The 24446-nt window shown below is 45.2% G+C and overlaps 1 protein-coding gene across 1 annotated transcript in view; it reads right to left on the reverse strand.

The window, feature by feature from the left end:
* Positions 1-1134: 1134 nt before the first annotated feature.
* NUP85 (nucleoporin 85) overlaps positions 1135-24446 on the reverse strand; it is a 36783-nt gene continuing 13471 nt past the window's right edge. Inside the window, exons 4-19 of the mRNA XM_019466241.2 lie at positions 24009-24079; positions 23431-23474; positions 22348-22417; positions 21059-21180; positions 16358-16492; positions 16130-16252; positions 15798-15929; positions 15040-15146; positions 4881-4964; positions 4676-4741; positions 4356-4507; positions 3488-3605; positions 3278-3378; positions 2218-2369; positions 1719-1820; positions 1135-1345 (exon numbers count right to left, since the gene is read on the reverse strand). Of these exons, the coding sequence (XP_019321786.1) occupies positions 1247-1345; positions 1719-1820; positions 2218-2369; positions 3278-3378; positions 3488-3605; positions 4356-4507; positions 4676-4741; positions 4881-4964; positions 15040-15146; positions 15798-15929; positions 16130-16252; positions 16358-16492; positions 21059-21180; positions 22348-22417; positions 23431-23474; positions 24009-24079 (1678 nt within the window). The 3' untranslated portion in view covers positions 1135-1246. The remainder of the gene's footprint in view (positions 1346-1718; positions 1821-2217; positions 2370-3277; positions 3379-3487; positions 3606-4355; positions 4508-4675; positions 4742-4880; positions 4965-15039; positions 15147-15797; positions 15930-16129; positions 16253-16357; positions 16493-21058; positions 21181-22347; positions 22418-23430; positions 23475-24008; positions 24080-24446) is intronic.

A 24446-nucleotide genomic window follows, 5' to 3' on the forward strand; every position in this document is an offset into this window, starting at 1 on the left:
GCTTCCCCCTCTTCCCACCATTTGGCCTGTGGTATGGCATGTATTTGGGAACAGGCAGCCTCAGGGTCAGGCGTATTGCACTAGACTTCTTACCTGTTGCCTAGGACTTGACTGTCCCCAGCTGCTGAGGGGCATGTCCGCAAGATACGGGGTCTGGAGGTGGTGAGATTAGGAGCCGTGCTTGAATCGAGTCACCAGACCCTATTGCTTCGGCAGTGCTCAACCTCCGACCGCTTGTCCGAGTTGCTCCTTCTACCAGATGCAAGTGGGCCAGGGACTCCAGGCCTCACAGGGCAAGAAAGGGACAACCACCAGCTGAGGAAAGAGCACTCAGCTCATCTGGGCTTAGCCGGATGGCTCCAAGCCATCTCCGGGGAAAGGTGGCACATGCCACAATCCCTGATCCCTCCCTGCACTTTGCCAGGTTTCCTTACTGTATCAGAAGGTCCTCTCCTGCTTCCTTTCCAGCTTCAGCAAGCAGAATTCACTGCTTGATTAGAACAGGTCAAAAGTGAATCCATTCACAACATACAGAGTAAATCCAAGAGCTTTCCAAAAGCCAGCTGCTAGCAGCCCTGGGAAGGTTTATGGGATTACTGTGTGAAAATACACCTTTATAATAAGCTTTAGACATTAAAATTGAGTGTTACTACTGAGGTCACTGCTTTGTGACAAATGGCTGTATACGATATCCCAACTCTGCTGCCCTTGTTCTGCTGCATGTCAAATAAAATCATTTTTGCCGTAGCTGGAATCCTAATACCCATTCACCCCACAGTGGACAGAGTACCATTTATGAATTCCAAATGTAGACACATCTGCTGGCATCACCTGAGGTTTTTGTTGATGAAAGTACAGGTTCCCGGACCTTTTCCTTTTTTAAAGGACAGAACAATTAACATAATGTTCCAGTTGATTCTAAAATGAGGCTCAATTTCAGAAGCCTGTGTAAACCACTGACTGCTCTCGTTTGACTTTCAAATAGGAAAGAGGGCACTGCACTCACCATCATAACTTCCAGGAGTGGCTTTTTCTTTTGGGAGACCAGGAAAAAAGTTCCATGCCAAGGAGAACAGAACGCGTACTTTCTAACACCTTAAGTTCACAGCAGAGGTAGGAAAAAACCCCTAGCTGAACTTTTAAGAATTTGCCTTCTATTTGAGGGGGAAGAAATGTTTTTATTCTTTCAAAAATTTATATACATTGTCATACAAAGATGCCAGGCTACAGCAGCTCTTGGCTAGCCTCAGGAGCCTTCCAGTGAGCCTTCTTTTATAATGGCCCGGGCAAGATTTCGCGCAAGAGCAAGTCTCAGCATTTCCAGCTTGGTGTTCTCTATGTCCTCCTAAAAAGCAAAGAAGGCCAGCATAAGGTATGGCAGGAAGTGTTCCTTCTTTAAAGTTCTGCAAGGTTCTATGTGACTCAGAGGCAGACCAAGGGCATTTAACCCTTAATAGCTTCTAGCAAGTGATTTATCTGAGGGAACTGCATGCAAAGAACCTCTGCGACTGACCAACAGACGAGGAGAGACCAGAACACTAGGATCACCCCACTTTCTCCTAAAACAAGCTGGTGTGTCAATTACAGGTTAAGAGCCAAACCAAGAAGGACAAATTTGTAAGGGGCTAGCGTTTCAGGAGGGAAGTAGGGGAGTCCAAGATAGAGGGAGCCTTTTCTTCTCGCCATTATAGAATCAACAACCCAAAAGCTAAAATGACCTGGAGTCGCTGAGCACCAGGCTCTCCCCGCACTGGCCTTCCTGAGGCCAAGTCCTCCAGACATCTCATCAGCTCATATGTTTGCTCTGTTGTAAAAATCACCTAAAAGAGAAAAAAGAAGCCGTTTTGCTTAGATGCTTCCCAACCAAGGCCTGCGCTGATCTGGGCATGTGCCCGGGTTCAGAGATTGCCTTCCGTGCATGCCCTTTGGAGGGGCAGGCTTCATATATCAGCCCTGGAAGAACAGCACCCGTACTGTCACCCCCAGCCTTTCTCGTCAGGGCACTAGGCTGAGTATTGTTAGTAGACAGCTGCCTCATTTCAAATTAAGTAGCTTTTCTCGTCGTAGATACTCTTATTTCCAGGCAGGGCATTACGAGAGAATGCCCCCCACACAGGGCTCTACTTGGGAGATGATGTGTGGATGTGCAACAGCTACAGAATGAAGCATTCTGTCAAAGACTATAAAACACAAAATCACTGTGGATTAAAACTGTACCTGTTTCTGTTCCAAAAGGGGCAGGGCATCTGTTAGTAGTGTTACCCAGAAACATCGTGGAGCAATCTGAGAAGTCATCAATGACAGGAGAAGAGAAGCCGCATCAAAAAAGCGCTTCTCCCCATAAAATCGGTGGAACTCGCGGTACTTTCCTATTGTGAAGAGAGAACACTAGGTCACCTCTCGCCCTAAACAAGCCAAGAGAAACCCCAGACCAGCCACGTGAAAGCAGAGAGATTCTTTCAGAACTGACAACAAACGTCCTGGACCAATGAGAACAACAGGATTAAAAAAAAAAACAACAAAAACATGTTTTGGGTGCCTGGGTGGCTCAGTGGGTCAAATGTCCACCTCTTGATTTCAGCTCAGGTCATGACATCGCAGTTTGTGAGTTCAAGCCCTAAGTCAGGCTCTGTGCTGGCTGTGTGGAGCTTGCTTGGGATTCTCTCTCCCTCTCTCTGCCCCTCCCCATTCACGTAGATTATAGAGAACGTTCTATAAGAAAGCTGAACAGATTCTTCAAAAATGTCACAGTGAAGAAACACCAAGAAAGGCAGGGGCACTAAAGAGACAGGACAACTGAATTTGTGAACATGGAGTTGATAAAAGACCTTGCTGGGACAGCGGATGTAATCAGAATGTAGATTACAGATTTGAGGAGAGCAGTGCATTCTGGTAACTGGTTATATCGGAGGATGTTCTTGTTCTTAGAAAATACATGCTCAAGTATTTATGAGGAAAGGGAAACAAAGTCTCCAACTTACTTTCAGACTGTTCCCTAAAAACCTAATAAAATAAATGAGGCAAAATATAAATGTGAATCTGGATAAAGTGTATACATGGGAGTTCCTTATTCCTGCAACTACTTTTGCACCTTTCTCTTTAATTTTGAAATCACTGGGAAATGTTAACCAGAAAGTATGCTTTGCAGAGTCTGGCACACAGGGTTCTATGTGGTTTGGAATTTGGGCTTAACAGGAAGGAAACACTGGAGAAGTCTAGATGGTACCTCCCATCTCCACCATGCCGAAGGTCCGGGGGACAGAGCCCAAAGACTCACCTAAGAAGGTCAGTCGATCACTGAGCATCATGGCTGGCCCAAGGTTGTCAATGAGATCCAGATCGGAAAAGCAGCCTCGCTCACAGTAATCCCTGAGGAACCTGCAAGGCCAGGCCCAGAGGTCAGAGCGGCAGTCCCAGGCCCCACTTCCTCAACCTCCCAACTTCCCATACAGCTCCCAGAAAGCCAAAAGGGACTGACTGAACCCACCTGTCTGACACCAGCGTGGCAAAGGCTGCATCCTTGGCTCGGATGCTCCAAGACAGGGCAGAGCCCAGGCGATTGTTGCGGACAGCTTTCATGGCTAAGATCTTACAAATGCTGCGAACTTGGCAAGAAAAAAGAAAGAAGGTTAACTTTTCACCCTGCAAGTCACTCCATTCATAACCCTTGCTGGACAGAAACAGGCTTCCCGACTCCTCTGAGCTTTCTGCAGCCTGTCCACAGGCTCCAAATACAAGTTGGTCGGTAACACTGGGAACTTTGGGGTTTATAAATTGTCTCCTGGCTCTGATCACACAATGACCCACCTTGGCAGGACTGGCTTTGTGAGTGGGTTTGATTTCAGGGATGGCAAAAAGATTTTTATTGCTCTCCAAAGGTCAGCTCCTTCATTATCTGTCCAGGTGTCAAAAACACCCTTTGGGTCTTGAATGCCATGTGCTTTCAGAGATGGTCATACGCAAGCAAATGCCTTGAAAAGAAAACTTGAGTTTTTGCACTCAACGGTGAGGGGAGGAGGAACAAATAACACCGCTTTCCTTTCTGTGCTCCTCCTGAGATGACTCTGGTCCTACTTCTTCCCCACTGAGCAGCCTTAGCAACAGCAACCCACCTGGGAGAAGCTGACCCCAACCCTGAACTTAGGGTAGGCAGGAGACAGAAGTGAGTAAGAATCCTTTTAAAAGGTAATGTGCTCCATTGCTTTCTAAGTCTCGGTGGATCCCCAGCTCCTTGTCCTTCCTTCCTCAGTAATTTTCCTGTTTTGGCTTATCTCTTGGCACGCGCTGCCCGGCCTCTCTCTAGTGTGGCTGGCACGGCATGAGCAGAAAGTATGCCGGGAAGAGGGCAGGCTCACCTTGCTCAGTCATCTGCCGCTGCTCACAAATCCGCAGCACCTTAAGGGCTTTCTGCTCAGTGCTCAAAGGGATCCGCTCAATGTGCAGCTCCAAGGAAACTCGGCCCAGCTCAGGGCAGTAGTCGAAGTAATCCACTCCCAACTGCCAGAGGCTGCAACAGTCCGAGGACAGACATGAGGGCCTGGAGAGCCCAGGTGCTGCCCTGGAGCTCAAGGACTGGCACTGAGATGGCTCCTCCCGCACGCCCCGTAGACTTCAGGGAACCAGATGGGAAAGAACACCATCTTGCATGCTGAAAAGCACGTTGGGGTCTTCCTACCTATGATGAGCAAACAGGCCGGAGGCATATTCCAGCAGGAGGAACTCTCTCATGTTGGATCCGAAGCTGGAATAAAATGTAACATGAGACCAAAACCCATGGCCTGCTCCATTCAGGGCCCTCCCACAGCCAACCATGCTTCCTTACAGTGGACCCCCCTCCCCCCGCCAAGTCCCAAGGGCTGGCCTGGCTGCCACATACTTACTAGAGGTTGTGTGACTGGAGGAGCTTGCAGTGATCCAACAGGTCTGTCAGATGGGCCACAAACCACCAGTTGCTTAAGGCAATGCTGTGGGTTCAAACCCAAGGAGGAGAGTCGGGGTCAGAGAGTAGGATCCATATGAGCAGAGCATGAGCAGGACCCCTCATGTTCTTTGAATAAAAGGATAGGTGGGACAGTGACAAGCCGAAATCCGTTTGGAAGAAATTTCTCTGTGTGGTGTGAGGACTGACAGTGCATACCCAGAAGGAAGGTCAACCCTCAAAGTGGCAGCCAATAATCTGTATCTATGGAGAATGTCACAGTGAAAAGAAAATTCAAGGATCCAATCAGATGCAGACAGTGTGGATACAGAATAATGTGTAAGAACAAAAAGAAACAGATTTATAAAAACAGAACTGGTGGTTGCCAGTGGGGAGGAGGTTGGGAGGATGGGAGAACTAGGTGAAGAGGTACAAACTTCTAGTTAGAAAATAAGTCAATAAGTCAGTCGTGGGGATGAAAAGTACATCACAGGGAACATAATAATCTTTGTGTGATGACATAGTAATTACACTGTTGGTGGGGAGTATTTTGTAACGTACAGAATTGTTCAATGTTGCAAACCTGAAACTAACACATCAACTATACTTCAATTAAAAAAAAGATGGGATGGTTGTAGGTTAAGTGTCTGACTTTGGCTCAGGTTATGATCTCATGATTCATGAGTTCAGGCCCCACACTGGGCTCTCTTACTGTCAGTGCAGAGCCCACTTCAGATTCTTTGTCCCCCTCTTTCCCGCTACCCTGCTTACGTGCTCTCTCGCTCTTGCTCGCTCTCTCATAAATAAACTTAAAGATAAAAAAGTAAAGATCAGGGCACCTGGGTGGCTCAGCTGGCTGAACGTCCAATTTTGGCTCAGGTCATGATCTCATGGTTCATGAGTTCAAGCCCCATGTCCAGCTCGCTACTGTCAGTGCAGAGCCCACTTCAGATTCTCCGTCCTCTCTCTGCCCCTCCCCCACTCATGCTTTCTCAAAAATAAACAAACACTGGGGCACCTGGGTGGCTCAGTCAGTTGAGCATCTGACTTCTGCTCAGGTCATAATCTCACAATTAGAGAGTTTGAGCCCTGCATCAGACTCTGAGCTCTGTGGTGCCAGTGTGGAGCCTGACTGAGATTCTCTCTCTCCCCCCTTTCTCTGCCCCTCCCCCACTTGCATGAGCGCGCACGCGCTCTCTCTCAAAAAAAAAAAAAAGACTAAAAGATTAGTGGTTTCTGATGCTTCAGGAAACATGGAATTCAGAGGAACATATTTTCATTTGGATTCACTGTTAATGTTTCTCATTGTATAGCTTTTGATTAGCGTACTTTATGAATACAACTGTATACATAAGACAGTTTAAAAACCATCTTGTGTTCAGGTTTAATACTTTGCATGAAGAAATTTTTGTTCAGTTACAAGATTTGTAATTTTATTGTATTTATAGTCTGACCAGGATGAAGGTTAAGTCCTTCCCCAAACTATACTTCACATCCCCCCCCCCCCAACCCAAATCAAACTTTTAATCAAAGCCTAGAATCATCTAGGGCCCTTGTGAAAAATGCAGGTTTCTAAGGCCCTTTGAAGGTCTGATTAAGTTCCTTGGAAATCACTGTTTTACATCATCAATGTTTGTAAGCTCCCTAGCATCCTTTTGTACAGTGTACCAGCACACTTATCAGTGTGCCTCCATCATTTCGGGTTAGGTTATTCATTTGTTACTTGGCATAGGCCTTCTGTATTTGATGCCTATTTTCTAAATCTTGGGAGAAGGGAAAAGAAGCTTTAATGATTGCTTTCTGTAACAAAATCAAGCACAAATGAAAGGAGCAGACTACCAAGGCAGACACAGTCTCGGAGGTGTAATAATGCATTAAGGTAAAAAATGCTGCTTTCGTGATATAAAAATAGGGATTGGCTTACACTGAATTATTGGACAAATGTTTAAAACTTCTGCCTCATTCTTAAGGATGTGGACATACTCAGAGACTCCATCTGTTCCAGGATTCCACCATTAGGGAATAAATATGCTTGTTGGCCTTCCTGACATTCATTTTGAAGATCAGCTATTTTCCAACTTTATTAATAGCTCTGTATTATTCATTCAAAAAACTGTGTGTGCTGGGGTACCTGGCTGGCTGAGTCAGTAGAGCATGAGACTCTTGATTTCAGAGCCATGAGTTTGAGCCCCATGTTGGGCACAGAGATCATTTAAAAAATGATCTATGCTGGGGCATCTGGGTGGCTCAGTTGGTTCAGCATCCAACTTTGGCTCAGGTCATGTGCTCACGGTTTGTGCGCCCCATTTCAGACTCTCTGCTGTCAGGGCAAAGCCCACTCTGTCCCCATCTCTTTCTGCCCCTCCCTCCGTCTCAAAAATAAACATTAAAAAAAAATTATCTGTGCCAAATTTCAAAGATTTTCCTCTATTTCTATCATCCTCCAATACTAAGTTCTAAAAATTCATTACATGCTACACGAAGTCCTAACATGCTCAAGTTTTTACAGAGTTCTCTCTTGGGGCACCTGAGTGGCTCAGTCAGTTGAGCAATGGACTTGATCCAAGTTCATGATCTCATGGTACATGAGTTCAAAGCCCATGGGCTTTGATCTGGGATTCTCTCTCCCTCTCTCTCTGCCCCTCCCTGCCTCTCAAAACAAATAAACTAATAAGCAAACAAATAAACAAAAGAGTACTCTCCTGGGCCATGTTTTCCTTAGCTATGGCTTTACTAATTTTGTTATTCTGTTATGTTCCTTCCTGACCTTGTCCTTTCTAGACAAGAATTCCAATAAATAAGATCTGTTTATGGCAGCCCCCTAAACAAAACCCCCAACTCATCAGATAATGTTGTTGCTCTTAACTATTCTAACTTCGTCATACGTCCTTATGTATCAGTAATTCAACTGAACACTGTCATTGGGTTAACTAGACAGTGCTTTCGTGGAAAAGATACTACAAATGGAACTCGAGACCACCATTTCAGTCAGTCCTTACCTCTCTGTCCCTGTCATCTGGAAAATGGAAGTAATTTTATCTCTTGCCTACCTGGACTGTTTAAAGAAAAAAATGGGAAAATGGATATAAAATATCTTTAAAAAATTCTTTTCAGTAGTGCTCTATAAATACAAAAATCAGTAAATCCAAGCTTGAGGTTAACACATAAATAGTGCCCTACTAAACTGCTTAGAGACCACCATGGATGTGCTCTAGCAGCACTGCAAATTGGTTCAAATCCAGTCCTGCTAACTCAGTGACTGGCCAGTTATTTAACTTCAGCTTCTTTGCCAAAGTGGAGGAATTATGATGGTCAGTACAGCTCTCTGAGACTCTGAAGCTATCTTTAGAGACTGAAGTTCTAAAAAATTCAAGGGTAACAGATGAAATCAGAAGTGGCCAGTCTTAAGGAAGAATATTAAATAAGGTGAGCAAATGTTAACCCAGAAGATCTAAAAACAAGTTGCCTCCCCTACTCACAACTACAGGCACAGTCCACCCTCCTAGAATAAGGACCAGAGAGAACATTAATGACGAGGGACTAGTTCTTAGAACAGAGGGCTGGAGGAGGAGGGAGAACCTGCCACAGGAAGACAAGAGAAAGGAACAGCCCTGAAATAGAGCAACAGTCAGTGTAAAGGCTCTGGAGCAGGAAGTCAGTCTCGTTCCTACTTCAGACTGAAGCCCGTGTGACTCAAACTTGAAGTCAGGCAAAGGCCAGCTCACTTAGTGCCTCGTGATGGGAAGCCACTGGGACAGAAAGCAGGAAAAAATGGCTTAACACTGAAAACAAGCAGCAAATCAAAACTACAATGAGATATCACCTCACCCCTGTCAGAATGGCTAAAACCAACAACACAGGAAACAACAGGTGTTGGCAAGGATGCCCAGAAAAGGGAACCCTCATGCATTGTTGGTGGAGAGGCACACTGGTACAGCTACTCTGGAAAACAGTATGGAGGTTCCTCGAAAAGTTAAAAATAGAGGGGATGTTTGGCTACCTCAGTCAGTAGGCATGCAACTCTCGATCTAGGGGTCATAAGTTCAAGCCCCACATTAGGTGTAGAGCTTAGTTTAAAAAAAAAAAAAAAAGTTAAAGATAGAACCACCTTGGGTCACTAGATCTCTTTTGATTTCCACTCAGGTCACGATGCCAGGGTCATGGGCTCCATGGGGCATTAGGCTCCATGCTCAGCATGGAAGTTGCTTGGGATTCTTGGTTTCTCTCCCTTTGCCCCTCCCCACCTCACTCACAGGTGTGTGTGTGCGCGCTCTCTCAAAAATAAATACATGAATAAATAATAAATATAGAACTATCCTATTATCCAGCAATTGTACTTCTAAGTATTAACCCAAGAGATACAAAAATACTAATTCAAGAGGATACATGCACCCCTATGTTTATTGTAGCACTATCTACAATAGCCTAATTATGGCAACAGCCCAAGAGTCCATGGACTTATGAATGGATAAAGAAGCTATGGTAGGGACACCTGGGTGGCTTGGTCTTTTTAGTGTCCGACTTCAGCTTAGGTCACAATCTCACAGTTCATGAGTTTGAGCCCCACTTCAGGGGTGGAGCCTGCTTGAATTCTCTCTCCCTCTCTTGAAATAAATAACAATTTTTAAAGAAATGCTTCCTGGGGCACCTGGGTGGCTCAGTCAGTTGTGTCCAACTCTTGATTTTGGCTCAGGTCATGATCTTGCAGTTTGTGAGTTCTAGCCCCACATCGGGCTCCATACTGACAGTGCAGAGCCTGCTTGGAATTCTTTCTCTCTTTCCCTCTCCCTCTGCCCTTCCCACTCTCTCTTAAAAAACAAAAACTAAAAAGCCTGGCTGGCTCAGTCAGCAAAGCATGGGACTCTTGATCTCAGGGTTGTGAGTTTGACACTCACCTTGGGTGTAGAGATTACTTTAAAAAATCTTAAAGGGGCTCCTGGGTGGCTCAATCGGTTAAGCGTCCAAACTGATTTTGGCTCAGGTCATGACCTCATGGTTCATGAGTTCAAGCCCTGCACTGGGCTCTGCACTGAACATGTGGAGCCTGCTTGGGATTCTCTCTCCCCCTTTCTCCCTCTCTGCCCTTCCCCCGTGCTCTCTCTCAAAATAAATAAACTTAAGAAAAATAAACGTTTAAAATAAAATAAAATCTTAAAATGAGCAAAGTGGGAATAAAAAAGAGTGAGAAAAGAGGCAATCCAAGAAACAGACTCTTAACTCTAGAGAACAAACTGATAGTTACCAGAGGGGAAGGAGGTGGAGAGATGGGTTAAATAGGTGATGGGGATTAAGAGTGCACTTGTGATGGGCGCCGGGTGTTGTATGGAAGTGATGAATCACCATACCGTACACCTGAAACTAGTGCTATACTGTGTGTTAACTAATGGGAATTTAAATAAAAACTTAAAGACTGAAAAGAGTACTCGAACGGTTGTGTCCAAATGGACAATGTAGAGATGGGGACGGTGGTGAAGCCAGTCAACCTGCAATAGTTCAGGCTGTTGATAATGGTGGCTGGGCTAAGGTGGCAGCTGAGGAGGGAACGAGAAGTAACCAGTTGAGATAATTTTGAAGTTGAGTTAATAGAACTTCTTGATGGCTTCCTTAGTGCTTAAGAGCTCAGCAAACTGTATGGGCTTTAGCAAGTGGCTTTGGGGCCAAATAGCCACAGGGCCCTTGTTAGCTGGCAGTGTGACTTTACCAGGGCTCACTTCCCTCATATGCGAGATAGGCTTGGAAAAAACAGCACTTTTGGGGCGCCTGGGTGGCTCAGTCGGTTGAGCGTCCGACTTCTGCTCAGGTCGTGATCTCACAGTCTGTGAGTTCGAGCCCTGCGTTGGGCTCTGTGCTGACAGCTCAGAGCCTGGAGCCTGCTTCAGATTCTGTGTCTCCCTCTCTCTGTCCCTGCCCTGCTCATGCTCTGTCCCTCTCAAAAATGAATAAACATTAAAAAAAAAAAAAAAATTAAAGAAGAAAAGAAAAAAACAGCACTTTTTATCTCAGGGCACCTGGATGGCTGTCGGTTAAGTGTCCAACTTCTGATTTTGGCTTGGGTCATGATCATGAGATCAATGCCCCACGTGGGGCTCTGTGCTGTGGCGCAGAGAGAGGAGAGACAGAATTCCAAGCAGGCTCCACACTGCCAGCACAGAGCCCATTGGAGGGCTCCAACTCACAAATCATGAGACCATGACCTGAACTAAAATCCAGAGTCAGACGCTTAACCGACTGAGCCACCCAGGCACCCCAAAATAAGTAAATAAACTTAAAAAAAAAAAAAAGGCACCTATCTCAAAGGTCTGTTCCAAGATAAATTGAAATAATCCATTAAAACTTAGTCTAGTAAATCTTAACTATTATCACATTACTGTAATTACTAACCATTTTAGTAATTTTGTTAAGTTACCAGCTGCCAGCCTTGCTGTCCTCCACACTCTTCAGACTGTTCTTTCTCAAATACAAATTTCACAGCACTATCTTGCTAAAATCCTCAGTGGCTCCCCATTTGGATACAATCAAAACTACTGGGTACAGTGTATCTGGTCCTTGATAATCTGACACCTTTCTGACCTCTGTCATTTCAACCCCTCACTTAGTGTTTTGGTCCTAAGAGATGTTTACAGTTCCTTCAGCAGGTAACAGGTCTTCTTTCTTTCCTGTCTTTCCGTATGTTTTTGTTTCTGCCCAAAATGATGTTTTTGGCTGAACTTTTCAGGACTCCACTTTGAGTGTAGCCTCCTTTGAGAAGCTTTTCCTCACCTTACAATCTGATATAGGGTCCTCTCTTAAGGGGTTCCACAACATCTGGCCTAGGTAATACATTCAGGAATACAAGAAAAACTGCTATAATCGCAAAGCTTGGCACAGTGTGGGGCATAAAGGATGGGTGAGGGGAGATGGTACCTCGGCCCTCCTGAACAGCTGCTGTTGCCCAGACTGATGTGACAGTTAGTGAGACAGCCAGTGAGGTGGCCGAGGAGCCACAGCATGCCCTAGTCTGGCAGCCCTCAAGCATCTCCCAAAGGGATACAGCAGCCTCCAAGGCCACAGGGCAGCGACCACTGAAGGCAGGGTGCTAATGACACTGCTCGAGTGACCAAGACAGGATGGAGTGTTGAACAAGGCCGCCATACCCTCCCTGCAAAGCCAGACAAGTCTCAACAACAGATTTTGGAGCTTCACACACAAATGATGGAGAATTCCCAAGGCAACCTCTACACAAACCAAGCAAACAGCCTCATTGTTCAAAAATGTTCGAGGAAGACTCAACAGCTCTGGAGTGGCCTCTGCTAGAAAAGAGAAAATTGTGGAGCTGGGAAGACCAGCCATGCCGAAGGCCCCACCCAGAGGAAACAAGTGTAACTCTCCACGGGACTGTTTGCCCTGCACTGGGCCACTGTTGCCCCCTTACCCCAACTCCTGTATCTTGTTTTGGCACCTCTGCAGCAACCACTACCTAACTGAGCTCTGGCGGCTGTGGACCTTCTTCTGTAAATGGTGCGTGAGGGTCTGCACACCGCCATAATCTGCAGCCAAAGTTATGGGCCGGGACAAAGTTCTAGCAAGAAGATTCTAGATAAGGTAAACATTAAACTGGACCTCTTCTTAATTTTTGAAGGAAGACCTGTTTCCTTCTAGTTCAATATTGTGACAGGACTTTAAGGGCACCACAAAGCTGCCGTCCCGCCTAGCTCCCAGTGAAGTACATGCCAGCTCCCTGTTTCCTTTTGCCAGGTAGCAAGGAACCGGCTTTTAGAGGAAGCTGTAAGCCAGAGAGGAGGAAATGAGTACTTGGAGGATTCCCAACTTCTCCTTCTGGCTGTGGGGATGATAGGCTGACATGCAGCTCTCCAGCAAGGGCTGATGAACTATGGCCTCTGAGGGCCTTTATGCTCCACTTCGGCACCCTTCACTGCCCTTTGTGCCTCTTAGGGTCTGGCTAACATGGGGATCATCGAATACTCATTTAGAAATCTCCTTTTTAGCACCTTTAGAAAGGATTCCCTTCATTCCCCTTTGCAGGGTAGTCATGAACCCAGTTGACGTCATACCCAAAGAAAGCGGCGAGACTTGCCTACATCACCAGCCCACTGGCCCAACACCAGACGTTCCCCACTTTCCCAGGAACCAAGCTTGGGTCTGACTGGTACAAACCAAGAGAAACCAAGTGTTCGTAAAATGCCAAATCCAATCCTTCCCCATCCAGGAGGGCACATTCCTAAAGCTCTACTACTCTCTCTAAAGGTACTTCAGCCTTTCCTCCAGTTTCTGGGATGAGGTTTCAAGACTTGCATTATGGTGCCTCTTTCAGAACAGAGTAGGAAGTAGCTCCCGGATCAGAAAAACCCAAGCTCCAGGGGCGCCTGGGTGGTTCAGTTGGTTGAGTGTCCGACTTTGGCTCAGGTCTTGATCTCGCAGTTTGTGGGTTCAAGCCCCAAGTCAGGCTCTCTGATGACAGCTCAGAACCTGGAGCCTGCTTCGGATTCTGTATCTCACTCTCTCTGCCCCTCCCCCACTCACACTCAGTCTCAAAAAGAAAAAGAAAAAATGTTAAAAAAATTTTTTAGAAAAACCCACACTCCAAAGTTTATAGCAAACAGAAATACTTTAGACTCTTTCCTGCTTGCCAGGAGAGAGAGGTGCTCAGACTGAGGGGCTGAGAGCCTGATCCCTATGTGTGAGTGGGAGGAGGGTGATGCCATTTTCTGGGGCATTCATGAAAGCCATTCCTCTTCTCTGGCATTCCCCTTTTTCTTCTACTGTCACTGCAAAGAACAGGGTGTTTTCCCTTTTCATTATCCTTCCTCCTGGTTCTGTTCAAATCTGATTTGTTCCTAAAAATTCAGATGTGGTTTATGAAGGAAGCCTTAATGGAAATAACCCAATACTATAACAGACAGTATATTTGGGAATGCCTATTACTCCGAATTATAGGCTGAGGCAATGACAAAGCCAAATAATGACACATGTGTGTGCCTTTGTAAGTGATTCTCACTAACGGTTCCGTGCAGATGCCCCTCATCAGCTGGATTCTGTGAGTCACCTTCCAGCTCCAACTACAGGTCTGTGAAAAGGATATAGACATAAAACTCGGTTTTCTTTCTCCAAATCTAGCACCATTTTCTTCAAGCCCTGGTTCTCTTTTCGCTCCAACAGGAGCATAGCAGGAAAGGATCCCTTCCCACTGCCCAGATCTATTAAAAGTTATCCAGTCGAGATCAGTGAATTTGATAGTTGAGCAAGGTCATCTGCTATAGTTCCCAACTCTCTCCCTTCCGGGAGTCTTCAATTCAATACCCACTTGTCCAGGATGCACAAGAAGGGAATATAAATTGTGTCTGACTTCCTATGTATGGAAACTCCTAGTAAGCTTTACCTGTGATTCATTATGTCTGATACTCCTTTTCCAGCCTTGCTGAAGGTTCAATGCGATGACAAGATACCCTTTTGAGGAGAGGGGTGGTGTAGAATCCCTGCTCTAAACAGACTCAACCAGCAGTTTGCTGGGGTGGTAGCCCTTGGCTCACTAGACAGGGAAACTAATGAGAAGTACTGTCCCTTAAGGTGGTATGCATATCCATCAGGTTCCAAGAAATAAGTCTGCTGGCTTTTTATGGATTTTAAATACCAAAGTAATTTACTGCAATGTTGTTCAAGTAAACATCCCTGAAATGAAAACTGCTGTAAATACAGTAGCCCCCAAGCCTTAGGAAGGTCCCCAAGCTTGTCCAGAGAGAAGCCAGGATCTACCTACATGTGGCCTAGGAGAAGAGCATGTCTGTGGGAAGAAAGTTAAGACACCAGTGAGAAGGAAGAAGACATTCTAAAAAAGGATGGTGGAGGGGCGCCTGGGTGGCTCATCGGTTAAGTGTCTGATTCACAGTTCTTGAGTTCCAGCCCTGCATCGGGATCTGCACTGATAGTGCGGAGCCTGCTTAGGATTCTCTCTCCCTCCCTCTCCCCTGCTTTCCTGTGCACATGTGCACTTGCGCATGGTCTGTCAAAGTAAAATGAAACTTAAAAAAAGAATGGTAGTGATGGCTGCACAACACTGGGAATACACTTAATGCCGCTGAACTGCACACCTCAAGACAGAATGGTGGGGGTGTAGCAGGTCCTACCTGCACTCCTTGATCACTTGGTGGATGTCAAACTCAAAGGCCGCCATCAAGATGTTGTCCAGGGGTTCTGGGCTGCTCTCTCCTCCCAGAAACAGGTCAAGGCTGGACTGTGGAAAGGTGGTGACCAACTCAATTCCCAGATGTAAGCAGAGACTCAAGGGGGCAGGTAGGGCTTCTGTGTAGGGAACCCTGGAGAAGGATGATGGGTCCCTCAAAAAGGGCCAAAGTAGGGGATGCTGAGCTAGCTCAGTTGGAAGACCATGCAACTCTTCACCTCTGGGGTCATGCTTTGAGCCCCATGTTGGGGACAGATGACTTAAAAAATAAAGAGGGGCACCTGGATGGCTCAGTTGGTTGAACATTCAACTCTTGATTTTGGTTCAGGTAACGATGTCAGGGTCTTGGAATTGAGCCCTGCATTGGCCCCTGCACTGAGCGTGGAGCCTGCTTAAGATTCTCTCTCTCCCTCTGCCCCTACCCTGCTCACGCATACATGCCGTCTCTTGCTCAATTAATTGATTGAGGCTGGCTGGCTCAGTCAGAAGAGCACGCAACTCTTGATCTCTGAGGTCATGAGTCTGAGCCCCAAGTTGGATGTAGAGATTACTAAAGAAAGATAAACTTAAAAAAAAGGGGGTGCAAAAGGAAAGACCTTTCCTGTTCTCCAGGGAGGTTCAACTCAAAGAGGCCACACACTGAAAATGACCTACCCCCATGATTCCTACTCCCTCCTCCCACTCCTTAAAGCTCAGGCTCACCTGGGCATAGAAGTGCAGGTCAATGGGTTTTACTGTGGGATGAGAGTACAGGAGCCGGGTCACTAGGAAATGATACCAGTTATTCAGAAGTTCCTTTTGCTCCAACAAGGCAGCTTCATCTCCCAGCATGATCTAAGGAGAGAGACATTTTCCTTTAGTTCCAGGGGCAACTTCTCTATTAACTCTCCTAATCTCAAGTAGAGCATTTGGTCTGAAAGCTCTCTCCTTCATGGCAGAGATGATGGACAGCCCTGTCCATCATGTTCCTGCTATTGCTGCACTGGAACCACAGCTCCAACTTGGACCCCAACCTGAACTTCCTTCCCACACACCTTGCAGAGAGACTCCAGGTGAGGACTGGAGGCGAACGTGCCATCCTGGAGATGACGCTCACATTCCTCATGCCAGTGCTGCCACTTCAGCTCCAGCTCTGTCAGCGTCTGGGTGTTTCCAGGCTAAGGGGAAAGACACAGTGAGATGCCATTGCCACAGAAACCCCTTGTGCTTAGTGAACGAACCCGTATCTCATGGCCCAACAGAGCAGGTCTGCTCCCACATACACTGAGAACGGGCATTGTCCTCATCAGGTCCCCCAGAATTCGGCACATGCCCGCAGAGGTGGGGCTGACGTCGGCTTCTTTGGAGAGCATCTGCCGGGCCTCATCCAGCCGGCCCTGTAGCACCAAGATGGTCACCTGGGAGGATACCAAGAACATAAGCATTCGAGTTAAGGCCTGGAAGTCAGTTTCCTCGATCCACATTTTAACTTCCTACATTGGGGGAGTATGATGGTTCCTTTCCTCCAGAGGTAATCTAGCTCATCTAGTCTCATGGTTTTAACCTAAACCATACTTTTCAAACTGCATGTTGTAACCCATCACAGATTGCAACCAACATACTTTTATATATTATATATTTTATTGTTTATTTTATATCTTAAAAAAAAAATTTTTTTTTTAATCTTTATTCATTTTTGAGAGAGAGACAGAAAGACAGAGCATGGGCAGGGGAGGAACAGATAGAGAGGGAGACACAGAATCTGAAGCAGGCTCCAGGCTCCGAGCTGTCAGCACAGAGCCCAACGCAGGGCTCGAACCCACGAACCGTGAGAACATGACCTGAGCCGAAGTCAGATGCTCAACCAACTGAGCCACCCAGGCGCCCCCTTTTTTTAATTTTTAAACAATATTTATTTTATATCTTATATTTATTTAATTTTTATTTTTCGAGAGGGCACAAGTGAGCGAGGGACAGAAATAGAGAGCGAGAAGCAGGGATCAAACTCACAAAATGTGAGATCATGACCAGAACCAAAGTCAGAGGCTTAATTGACTGAGCCATCCAGGCACCACTGCAACCAACATTTTAAAAATAAATGATGGGGCGGGGGGGGGCACCTGGGTGGCTCAGTAGGTTAAGCACCCAACTCTTGATTTTGGCTCAGGTTATGATCTCGTGGTTCATGGGAATCAAGCTCCGCGACAGGATCCGCTCTGACAGTGCAGAGCCTGCTTGGGATTCTCTTTCTTTCCCTCTCTCTCTGCCCCCTCCCCTGTCCCTGCTATCTCTCAAAATAAATAAACTTTGAAGAAAAAAAAAAAATGAAAAAATGAAATAAGGGCGCCTAGCTGGCTCAGTCAGTAGAGCATGTGATTCTTGATCTTGGAGTCACGAGTTCAAGACCCACGTTAGACGTAGAATTTACTTAATGAATAAAACAGAAAATGGCAGAGTATAAATAAGATTGATTCATAAGTTTCAGTTCAAATAGATGCACAGATGCATACACTCAATATAGTCAATCCTGTTTATTCATAGATTTCATGTTTCTGAATTTGCCTACTTGTAACCCCCAAATCATTATATGATGTACTTTCACCATTACTTGTGGACATGTATAGAATGGCAAAAAATTTGAGTCACTTGATATGCACATTTGCAGCTGAGGTTAAATAGGTGGTGCTCTACCTTCTTGTATCAACTCACACTAAACAAGTATCTTTTCCAGGATCTATTTAGTACCACTTTTTTTGTATATTTTTTTCAGTCTTTTTTTTTTTTAAGTTTATTTATTTTGAAAGAGAGAGAGTGTGAGTGCAGGAGGGGCAGAGAGAGAGAGAGAGAGAGAGAGAGAGAGAGAGAGAATGAATCCTAAGCAGGCTCTGTGCAGAGCCCAATGTGGGGCTCGAACTCATGAACCATAGTAAGATCATGACCTGAGCAGAAACCAAGAGTCGGATGCTTAACGACTGAGCCACCCAGGCTCCCCTGTATGTCTGTGCTTTTTCCTGAGCCCCTGAGCATAGTGCTGAAGTGCTATACAGTGTTTTAATTTTTTTTATTTTATTTTTTTAATTTTTTTTAACGTTTATTTATTTTTGAGACAGAGCATGAACGGGGGAGGGGCAGAGAGAGGGAGACACAGAATCGGAAACAGGCTCCAGGCTCCGAGCTGTCAGCACAGAGCCCGACGCGGGGCTCGAACTCGTGGACTGCGAGATCGTGACCTGAGTCGAAGTCCGACGCTCAACCGACTGAGCCACCCAGGCGCCCCTATACAGTGTTAAGTGCTAATGAAGGCCGATAGGGAGAAAATACATGTCAGATAAGCTTCATTCAGGCATGCATTACAAGGCTTTTAGCCATGAGTTCAATGTTAAGGAGTCAGTGATATATATTAAAATTTTCTTTTAATATCCACTTATTTTTGAGAGACAGAGTGCAAGCGGGTGAGGGTCAGAGAGAGGGAGACACAGCAGGCTCCAGGCTCTGAGCTGTCAGCACAGAGCCTCATGCAGGGCTCGAACCCACAAACTGTGAGATCGTGACCTGAGCCGAAGTTGAACGCTAAACCGACTGAGCCACCTAGGCACCCCAGGAATCAATAATATATATTTAATAAGGTATCTTTAAACAAAAACATATATAACACAAGGTTACATACTGATCAGCTGACAAAAACATGATCAGAGGCCAGAAGAACCCTGTATTACAGTAATCAGTAATACAATGTTCGAGGCAACTTTACAGACCCCAACCATTATGAATAATGACAATCAACAGTAATATACACACAAGTATATATATAAAACATACATAGTAACATTCTCCCTTACTAAGTCATGCTGAAAAAAGCCAAGGATATATAGGCTGACGAATCCCCAAATTCTCTAACCTGGACTTCCTTCTCTGGATTCCAGACTTGTATATCTTACAGCCTTAGTCAGTGTCTCCACTTGGATTTTATAGGCATCTTAAACATAGCATGTGTAAAAGTAAACACCCAGATGCCTCCAACTCACCAACCTGATCGTCCTACCTTCTCTTCTTACACACACACACACGCACGCACATCCAATCTATTAGCAAATCTCACCAACTGTATCTAAGCTGCACCAGAATCTAATCAATTCTCACGACCTCCTCTGCTCAGCTCCTACACTTGTCCAAGTTCCCAACGTCTTTGCCTGGTTTAGTACCATAGCTTCTAGACTGGTCTCTGCTTCTGCCCTTGCTCCGTCCTCAGTAGGGCAGCCAGAGAGCCTTGAAAACCTACATCAGATCATGGTGTACCTTTGCTCAGCTCTCCAAAGCCCCCCTCACCCCATCTGACTCCAAGGTAAAACAGGAGCTCTGTGTCTATCAACCAGCTTACACACATTTATGTGCTTTAATTTCCTCATTACATGATCTTAAACACGATCTGATCACTATCCCTGTTGCACAGAAGAAACTAACGGCAGTTAAATAACTCATTCAAGACCCCACAGCTAGTTAGAGGCAGAACTGGGATGCTAACCCAGGCAGTTTGGCACCACAGACCATGTTCTTACCACTCTGCTCTACAGCCTCTCTTAAAGCTAAAGTCCTAGGACAGTCCAGGGGGCCCTATGATCCGACCCTTTGGCTCTCCGCCCTTACCTCCCCAACTCCAGCTCTTGCTCCCGCTGCTCCTCGTCCCACTGTGCCTCCGGGTCAGAGCGCTTTGCAGGTCTCACTGCCCGCAATGCTCTTTCCCCTCCTTTGGCCCAGCGCCCCTCCTCCCAGATCACCTCATGAGGGTGGCCTTCCCGGACTCCCCTGCTCTCCATACCACTGGGCTTCACTGTGAGGCATGCTACATCTTTTTCTTGTTTCTGTATTTATTTTCTGTCTCCCCACCCAAGATGTAAGACTCAGAAGAGCAGGAATCTTTGCCCACTTTGGTCATAGTTGTTTCCCCCAGTGCCGTGCAAACAGGAGTGCTTGATAAATATTCAGTGAATGAATCAGAGACTCAAAATCTGGGCCCAAGATTTCCTGTCTCAAAGGCAACAATTCTTTACCTGAATTCCGTATTTTATAAGTAAATCAACCTTCCATTATTCAGGTCAACTGCAATCTTCTCCCCAGGCCCTCCCAAATGGGTCACAAGTCAGGAAAGGTAAATGGAAAAAAGCATTGCTTTCAGAGGCACAGAATACATACATACGTACGTACGTACGTACGTACGTACATACACACACACAACACCAAGAGACATGCTGACCTCCTTCACGGTTGTTGTTTTTTTTAAGTTTTTATTTATCTTGAGAGAGAGAGAAAGTGTGAGTGGGTGAGAGGCAGAGATAGAGAAGAGAGAGAATTCCAAGCAGGCTCTGTATTGTCAGTGCAGAGCCCAATATGGAGCTCGAACTCACGAACCACGAGATCATGACCTGAGCCAAAGTTGGACACTTAACCAACTGAGCCTCCCAGGCGCCCCTGAGACCTGTTGACTTCCAAACTGATAATCCAAAATGACTTCAGGATCATCAATCTTTAATAGCTGTATGGACCTATAATTTACACACCACCAACATTCACCTATTTAAGTAGTAAGTTTACAGAGTTGTGCACCATCATTACAATCCAGTTTTATAACATTTCTATCACCTCAAAACCCCTCATGCTTATTTACATTAAGCTCCCACCCCCAGCCCCTATCAATCAGTTTTGTATTACCCCATCTTCTCTTCTCTTCCTTAGATTCACAAAGAAACTAAATTTCCCTGCTCACCAGAAAGCCTACAAAGCATTACTTTTTTTCACATGACAACTTAGTTCTAAACTCTTCTGTGGATCAGGGAAGCAAAGATCTAAGAGCATCTCCATAATCACAGACCCAAAAGCCAGTCTGAGTGTGAGCAGGCTCAGCAGGCAACCCTCAGGCCTGCCTATGAGTACTGGGAAAACACTGTGAGGTGAAAGTCAGGAAGGCCCAACCTGCATGAGGTCCTTACCAAGTTCCAGAAGCTCTCATGCTTGCTTGGATTCTCACTGCCCAGGACATCTGCCAACAAACTGTCCACCTCACATACATGCAGTCGGACCCAGTCAAGGAGGTGGAGGAGGAGAGGGCCGGCTAGGAGGAAAGACTCTTGTCACACACAAACCTCAGCTTCATCTGTAGCAAATTCCACTTTCCCACAGTACGGACAGAAAGTATAGGGCAGAGAAGAGAACTATGGAGAAGTGGTTTATCCCTCGCAGGTGGGCACACATATGGTCCTGAATAAAGGACTGGGCTGACAAATGGACCTTTAGGAATACTTCCTCTGAGCCAGGCAGCTCCACCTTTCACTGAATCTTTGATAGGGCTGAATCTCACCACTTGCACCACCCCCAATCCTTCACAACGATGCAGTGTGCAATGGCCAGGTAAGGAACAGCCACTTAGGGACTGGTACTGATTAGGTGCTAGGTAAGCAACAATGATAGAAACACAGCAACAGCCCTCAAGATATACTGGAGGAAGTAAACATAGAAACAACTAATTTTCATTTCAAGTTGCTCAGGACTTTAGCAGGAATAGGAGTAAAAAGCTAGGACTACAGAGATTACTAACACTCATTTATGGGTAACAGCAAACATAAACTATCAAGAGATACAAAAAAAAAAAAAAAAAAAGCCTGCAGCACCTCCACAGAGAGCAAGGATACCGTACCGCCCACAATTTCGTTCAAGAACATGCAATAATTCAGAATGGACAGTTCACGTGTAGTGCTGCCCCTGCCCCAATCACTGGTGACAGAATTCTCCAAGTGATTTTGCCTCCCACCATATAATCCCTCACATCCTTAAGTTTCTCTTTCTTTTAAATTTTTCAACAACAGGCCTTTATTATTTCACACTTCTGGAGGCCAGAAGTCTGAGATCAAGGAGTAAGCAGAGTTGGCTCCTTCTGAGCCTAGGAGGGAGAACCCATTCCATGCCCCTCCCCTGACTTCTCCTAAAACTTTCATAAGCTCGACCAGTCCACAACATAAATACTGACCACCCCTGTCATACAGCAGTTTAACATGTTTTACTGGTGTTTTTCAGGGGCCACCAGCCTAACATTTTAGGTTTTCAGGAGGCATTTTCTAAGAGGTGACAAAACGGCAGGCTTCTTTGGGTGTTACGTACAACTTTCTGATGGTTACATTGATGGAGAGTGATGAAAAGAGCATTCTGGGCAATTAAACTCTCATCATGACATGCAGGAAAGGTAGACACCTTTGATGTTGGGAAGGGATGATTCCATGCTCACCTGGGGCTACTTCAATAAAAAGAATCTCACAAAGATTCCAAATAAGCTCCATTGCTGACAAAATGGAGACCTAAGGAAGAAATGGAGACAAGGTTGTAACTGAAAACATTCCTGATATTTGCTCTCAGAGCAAAGGAATGAAGCACATGATGGTCATTCATTATTAACCCAACATTTACTGAATATTCCTATGGAAATCCCACAGGATTTCCCACAGGGAATTCAGTGAGAGAATTTTAGGGGATGGTAGGCAGACTAACATTTTTTTTTTTTAAATAGTTCTCATTTTAGTTTAATGTGCGTTATAGAAAAATATAATTAGCCCATCATGCCCACAGTCTTGATGAATATTAGGATTTAGAAAGAGGCTCTGAGTAAAATGGAAGATGATTTTTAGAAAAATTTATTCAGTAAATAATATTAAGAGTTCTATAGATATACCAAAAATCATGAAGGTGGTATTCAAGGGACTAAAGTTTAAGAAAGTCTACTAAAAAGCAAACCTAATATAAAACCCAAAAATAAGTCAGGTATGGACCCTGCCCTAGGAAATATTCAGTCCCCTTCCCCACCATCCTTTCATACAAAAACACAGACGACCTTATTCAGAGAAAATAAATGCTTTGCTGCACCAATCCCTACTCACTACTGAGCTTGAACACTATCAAGATTCTACCAAAGAAAGAGAATTCTTTCAGCCATCTTCCAGCTCCAACAAAATAAACAACTCAGTAAAAATGCTGGGTCATGAGCTGAGTCCAATTTATAAAAATAAGCAGTGGTTCCAAAAGCTCAGTTCACTACCTCAGGTGACACAATGTGGTTAGGACTGATATTTCCCCATAAGAATTGTAAATTCATACAAGTACTTATCAGGCACACCCTTGTGTTCCAATGCATTATGCCTTGAAGGGGGCACCAAGAAGTTCAAGATGATCCTTACCACCCCCAAGGAGTTGCCTGTCTACCTGGTAAGAAGAAAGACTTGTACATAACAATGACTGCAAAGCCACCCCAGGTGGGTGCTGAGGATGCAGAAGGACAGAACGGTGCCAGGACAACAAAGGCAGGCGGCCCCCCTACCTGGCTGCTGAACTGGCGACCACTGGCTGGATCTTTAGCAGCAACTAACAAAACACAAAACATTTTGAAGTAAGCAATGAAACTTTTAGTCTCATAGTTATAGCTTCATATAAAAGGTTCTTTGCTTGTGCCTATTTCCTCTAATGACTACCAATTTTCACTGTAAGTTTTTAAAAAGTGCTTCATATCTCTTTGTTGCAGATCAATGATTTGCAAACCCAATGCCCTTAAGTTACAAGCAACACTTTCAACTGCAACAGAACAGAGACCATCATGTTATAAAAGACTTTACTCAGCACCCAGAAATCACATGGCTCTCAAGGTTATGGTGACTTTAAACTGTGAAAGTAAAAGAACTGGGAATATGATTTTCAAAGATCTTTAATTTGGTCGTTAGTCTCACACCTGTCAACTCAATATGTTCTAACTTGAAAAACGTACTCAAGACGATTGCCAAAATATTAGGTTACGTAAGACGGGAAAGTAAGATTTTTGAACTGTAAAGTCAAATAGACTTTACCTTGCAGCATTGACAAACATTTCAATTACTGTAACATGTACACACACAAAATCCTTACTTGCAGCCTGGTGCATTTCCTCCATACAGGCTCTTATGACTGATCGGTAGTTCTTACTCACTCGGACCAATCTACAAAAATGAAATGACATACAACAGGAACATGGAGCATCTTTTTTTTTTTTTTTTTTTTTAATTTTTTTTGACGTTTATTTATTTTTGAGACAGAGAGAGACAGAGCATGAACAGGGGAGGGTCAGAGAGAGGGAGACACAGAATCTGAAACAGGCTCCAGGCTCTGAGCTGTCAGCACAGAGCCCGACGCGGGGCTCGAACTCACGGACCGCAAGATCGTGACCTGAGCCGAAGTCGGACGCTTAACCGACTGAGCCACCCAGGTGCCCAACATGGAGCATCTTGTAGTGACAAAAAGCAAGAAAGTCTGCAATAGAAGATAAGAGCTTGCTCAAATACAGGAGCCAACCTGAAGGAGTTCCTA

This window comes from Panthera pardus, unplaced genomic scaffold, assembly GCF_024362965.1.
Source record: "Panthera pardus isolate Hobbes unplaced genomic scaffold, ASM2436296v1 HiC_scaffold_3, whole genome shotgun sequence".
NCBI lineage: Eukaryota > Metazoa > Chordata > Mammalia > Carnivora > Felidae > Panthera > Panthera pardus.